Raw genomic sequence first — 6,000 nt, 5'->3', positions numbered from 1 at the left:
AGAATTCAATTACTAACTCATAGTTTTACATTAAATAAGTGAAGGTTAATTAAATATTTTTTTATTATAATAAACTAGTAAAGTACACAAAAAGAGTTGGAGAAAAGTGTTCCAACACAAAAATTGGAAAGAAATACTCCAAAAATTGAATGTCAAATTTTATTTAATGAGAATCTTAATTAGTCGGTGTTTTTACTTTTATTTTTTTTATTTAGTTACCACCTTTGATGGTTGCTGCGCGAAAATTACAAGATTGAGGTTGTCATACCAAATTATTACATGACCATAGAGTAGAGACAAAACTGGTTTGTTCAACTAAGTTAATTAGCTACGGTTGATAAGTTAGTGATTTTATTTATACCAAATAAAATTTAATGACTTTACTAAATTAATTATCAAAGTTGAACAACATTTTGAAATATTAACTTGTTTATTTCTTTAAATCAAGAGATAATTTATTTTTTATGTCTGTTTTATCTCTGCTATATACTATTTACCATCTTAATATATTTAAGCATTAAATTTAATAAAATCAAAGGATAAAATAATACTCCTCTATTTCAAATTAATTAAATTATTGAGGTGTTTCACACTCTTTAAAAAAAAATTAGACTCAGATCTCATATTTTTACGTGCCCCATCCCAATTGTGTGCTCCATCAATTCCATTCTTGATCCACACACCAGGCCTCCAACAATCCTTTTGACCAGATATCAATATACACTAGTCTATGTATGCACTGTTTTAAAAATAAATTTTTAATTTTACTTATCACTTATAAGATAATTATTTATATTCATCTTTTACTATTAACATTGATTCATTATTCTTAAAATCATTTTTTAAGAGCTATAATAACTAAATATCAATTAATTAATAGGAGTACTATTGTTTTTCTTAATAAATATGTCTGTCAAGTTCAAATGTTACAAGTAAAAATAAATGGAGAGAGTATTAATATTATACTCTTACATGTATAGGTATAATTTCAATAATCCATTTCAATACATGCAATATATATATGAGTTCACAATTTTCAAGCAAAAATGATTGTTATCAATCAACTAAGGTCGCTATGAATACAATAAATATTTATTGATGAACTTAGACTGATTGAACTCTCACACCTAATTGGCTAATTTTAATACTTATAAGGTTTTCCACAATTAATGTGACAAGAAGATTACTAATCGTTACTCATAAAAATAATTATCCACACAATTGATTTGATATTTTTCTTAGCCACCTTTAGTGCTTTACATAATTTAGATTACAATTAGCCTCTAACATTAATCATTTGATACCGACTACATTTAATGTATACATTTTCAACGGTGCATAGTACTATTCTTTTTCTTTATTCTGAATTGTGATTGTCAATTTAAGAGGGATGACAACTGGGACGGGACGAAAAAATAAATCCTTAATGGATCGCGATAGGGAAATATTTAAATAAGGCGAGGCAGGACGACGTACATCAAGTGGTTCTCCAGCTTTTTCTCTGCTGCCATTTCCCTCATCTTTAAATTAGCAAAGAAAAAGTTGGTATCCCACTTGTCAATCGTCTTTCATATTCATATTTATTAGTGTACTGTATCCTTGTTCGGTGGAAGAATATTCAATTGACTATCCTTCGTTAGAAGAAATATATTGATATGTTTGATGTTGAAAAATAATAATTTGAAAGTGAAATTAAAGAAAAGTATTCTTCACTTCAAAAAAGAAAAATCAGCAAAAATTTGAGTCAAATAATATTTTCTATCAGATTTTTATATATCGTTAACTATAAAAAGTTATAACTAATAGAAAGTTACATGTATAATTACATTAGCTAGTTAAATATATATATATAAAAATAAAACTCTAATTTTCATCTAGAAAAACAATAAATGCAGTATGCTCCTTTGTTACTGAAGCATGTGACATGTTTTGAAAACTCATATGCAATAAATTAAATTCACATGACACTATTTATAATAGGAGCTAGCATCAGAGCATGTATAAACTGTTTGACTTATAAGGTCAGTCATAATACATTAATATCTAAATGTAGAATTTAATTTAATCTTATATCCTTTAATTTTGTGTGTGCAGTACAAGTTGACACTTAGACTTGCATAAAGTTAAACAAGCTAAGTAGACATACGCGTCCTACGTTGCATAATACAAATCAATTTAAGTGTATATCACGTGAATCGTTACGTAGAATGCCACGTGTGTCTACTTGTTCAACTTCATACTTGTGCACATTTGAAGTTGAAGAATATTTATAGATATCAACTGATGCCAAATTAAATGACACGTTTATCAAAAACATGTATATAGAAGATATTGTATTGCTTTCTTAAATCATAATCAAGGTACACACCCACCTAGTAACAACAAAAACAACAAAGTGAGGTAATATTACAATGATCACAACACATAAACTAGTTCCTTTGCTAACAACAAAGTGAGGTAATATTACAATGATCACAACACATAAACTAGTTCCTTTGCTTCCCCTTTCTTAGGGTTAAACAAAACATTCATCAAGAATCATTAATTGTCACAACCCTAGGCACTTCAACTGGAAATTCATCAATTTCATCCATCCAAGGATTCTTCTCCTTAGCAGGATCAATAGTCCTTAATGCACACCACACAGCACTATTACACTTAAATCCTGAACCAAATGCAATTTGCCATGTCCGATCACCTTTCTTAATCCTCCCTTTAGCTTCAGTATATGCCAATTCATACCACAATGAACTACTTGAAGTATTACCAAACCTATAAAGTGTCATTCTTGATGGCTCCATATGCCATTCACTTAACTCAAGATTTTTTTCTAACTCATCCAACACTGCCCTACCACCAGCATGTATACAAAAATGTTCAAACGCTAATTTAAAATCAGGAATATACGGTTTTATTTTCATCTTCAACACTTTCCTAGCGACTAATGTCGCGAAAAATAATAGTTGTTCGGACATAGGGAGAACAATTGGCCCTAGAGTTGTAATGTTCGTTTTCAAGGCCTCCCCTGCTACAGCCATTAGGTCTTTAGACAACGCGACACCGATTTTTTTACTATCATCTTCCTCTTGGAACACACATCCATAGCTCTTGTCATCTGCACCTTTGTGTGTACGTACTGTATGTATGAGTTGATATTTTGAACGTCGTCGATCGGACGATTTATTCGATAATAATATTGCTGCACCACCCATACGAAAAATGCAATTTGAGACTAGCATTGATCGATTGTTACCAAAGTACCAATTTAGTGTTATGTTTTCCATGCTGACTACTAGTGCATATGAATTTGGTTGCACCTGTTACAACGTGTGATATAATAACATATGAAAAAAATTAGTATTGTAAAGTTATTAAATACACTAGAAATTAATATTTTAGTACAATATTAAAAGCTTGCTAGCATGCAGTTGGTAGATATTCAGACATTAAATTGACTATGTCCACTTGAACCTTTTTTAATATACTGAATTCAGAAAAATCATGTCACGTCTGATGGTCTAAAGTGAGTTAATTAATTATAAATTATGTCTACATCTCAAATGAGTTGGAGTCAGCTAATATATGAAACTTTTTTGTACCATTTCACTAAAGTCATGTTCATTTTATTCTAATTAATTACATAGTAATTTCTCTTTTAAGGAAACTAAATATCATGTAAATTTTTTACTAAAAAAAAAACCAAAAAAGAAAAAAGAGAGCAAGATTTGCTTGCATATTACCTAACATGATGTGCATCTCACCTATATTGTTCAGACTCATTCAAAATGTCGTTCAGTATATGTCAAAATCCTTTAAAAATAGTATTTTTTAGAGGTTCTGACTTCTGACCCTTTTGCTTAAACATATTTTAAAAGTCCAAACAACATAACATACCACCAAAGCTAGTGCATCATGTAATTAAAGACCATGCCAAAACACTCTTAAAAGTAACTTAATTAGTACTCTTGCAAAGAGTAAAAATATATACTATTAATATAATTTAACATGTTATAGCATGTTGCCTATTTTATTTTTGGATTATATGACATTTTGACCTCTTTATTTAAAAAATGACCTGTTATTTATTGCAAGTATCTTATCTTTCGTAAAAAAATCATATACTATACTATCAGTACATAGAACTTAAACGGAAAAAATATAAATCTAGCAAAGGAACAAACCTGTAGCATTTGCTTGGCAAGGTCAATTGAAATTAATCCAGCACTACATCCCATACCACCAAGGTTATAACTCAAAATATTTCCTCTAAGCTTATAATGATTAACAATCATAGCAGAAAGTGATGGAGTTGGATTAAATAAACTACAATTCACCACAAGAATCCCAATATCTTTAGCCTTCACACCAGTTTTCTCTAACAATTCATCAATTGCACCAAACATAACCATTTCAGCTTCTTTTCTTGCCTCAGCCATACAAGGATTTGGTGGTAATTTCAATAACGCTTCTGGAAAATACGTCTTTTGACCTAAACCTGACCTTTCTAGTATTTTCTTTTGAAAGGCCAAATTCTCCTCAGTGAAAATTCCGGCTAATTTTGATCTCTCCATGAATAATTCCTTAGGACACATAACTTCAGGTTTGGGTTTGTAACACGAAAAATCGACTAGGTACACTTTACGTGGCCTAGTCATAAAATAAAGTGTAGCCAAGAAAACTATGAGGGCTGAGCATAAAATTACTGTGACAAGATTGAATTTTAGTTGGTTCCATAATTGAACCATATCTTCCATAGTAATTGTTGAAAGATGAGCAAATAAAGCAATTAAAATTGGGATAAGGAACAAATACATAGCATGGCTAATCAAATAATGGTAGCCAAGTTTAACATATTTGAGCCTAACTGATAATAGAAAATTTGGAAGTTTATTACTATTAATTCTTTGATCATCATGATGATTAGCTTCAATTGAAACTCTTCTAGTTGATTCATCTCCCATTTTATTGGAATTTTTGAACCAACCCCACAAATTTATCAACTATAACTTAGAGAAATAAGTGACTTTCTTGGATTTTTATTATTTTTTTGTCACAAATGTGAACAAGAAGTACACAAGTGAGAAAAAAAGACTAGAGGAAAAGAGATGTGCTGAGAAGGAAAAATAAGGTTGTATGAGAATTTAAAGAGTATGTAGAAAAGGGAGGTGCGGGGGTTATGGGGGGTGGGGTGGGGGGTACAACTACCCCAACAAACTTTTAATTATTAGCCCTACTATAACATTTAATTAAATTTGCCAGAAGGAAAAACTAGAGGCATTTTCTTGTATAAGTTTTTATATATATATTTTTGGAACTTGACTTAGTCTCACCAACTATGATTTCTTCTTGGCCACCCTAAAAGTTAATTGCCATAAATTATTGCATTTGCCTTGTCACACAGTAATAAATTAAAAATTCAGGCAAAAAGGATATGGTCGATTGAGTGGATGGAGCTGCTACTCGATTTCTTAATCAGAGATTTTGAATTTAAGCTCTAGGTATGAAAAAATATTTGATAGGAATATGCAAATCTAGATTATTCGAGTTCTAATATGAATATTGTCACACCCCTTTTCGCGCACAGAGGCGGAAGGGTTTTTCCATTTTAAGTGACGGTTATTTTATTTTTGTTTCAGAGTCGCCACTTGGAATTGAGTTGTGGTGCTCCAAGTCACCTTTTCGAATCCCTAATCAATAGGAAATGACTCTTTTAGTTTTGGTCTACGAACTAGAAATTCAGGTAAGGAATTCTGTTGACCGAGGGGAAGGTATTAGGCATCCCTCGAGTCCCGTGGTTCTAGCACGATCGCTTTTATTGACTTATACTTATGCTAAATTATTATTAGTATTATTTTGGATACATTATTATAGGCCATGGTTTGCTTATTTTTTTTATTGTTGAATTTTTATTAGTCTGAACCTACATGCGTAACCGTATTCTTGGTCTTGACATTTAGAGGCATAACTGCCTTTTTCTCTCGAGTACCTCACACCTAATAA

At 30.8% G+C, this 6,000-nt stretch overlaps 1 protein-coding gene across 1 annotated transcript; it reads right to left on the bottom strand.

Annotated features, from left to right (window-relative positions):
* Positions 1–2,318: 2,318 nt before the first annotated feature.
* On the bottom strand, positions 2,319–5,083 carry LOC125839469 (3-ketoacyl-CoA synthase 20-like). Its single transcript, XM_049518442.1, has 2 exons — positions 4,182–5,083; positions 2,319–3,317 (listed from the first exon to the last, which is right to left on the bottom strand). Exons 1-2 carry the CDS (start codon positions 4,959–4,961, stop codon positions 2,532–2,534), a joined length of 1,566 nt encoding a protein of 521 aa, XP_049374399.1. The 5' UTR covers positions 4,962–5,083; the 3' UTR covers positions 2,319–2,531.
* Between the last annotated feature and the right edge of the window lie 917 nt (positions 5,084–6,000).

Source organism: Solanum verrucosum, unplaced genomic scaffold (assembly GCF_900185275.1).
Source record: "Solanum verrucosum unplaced genomic scaffold, falcon-dt-bn FXZP01000306.1, whole genome shotgun sequence".
Lineage (NCBI taxonomy): Eukaryota > Viridiplantae > Streptophyta > Magnoliopsida > Solanales > Solanaceae > Solanum > Solanum verrucosum.
Note: the sequence above shows the minus strand (reverse complement) of the source record. Positions and strands in the feature narration are given on the sequence as shown.

What these genes read in the sequence shown, in the direction of transcription:
- LOC125839469 (XM_049518442.1), bottom strand. Translation starts at nt 4,961, where the DNA reads ATGGGAGATGAATCAACTAGAAGAGTTTCAATTGAAGCTAATCATCAT. An exon ending in TTGCCAAGCAAATGCTACAG is followed by an intron (nt 3,318 to 4,181) that starts GTTTGTTCCTTT and finishes ACGTTGTAACAG; the next exon opens with GTGCAACCAAATTCATATGC.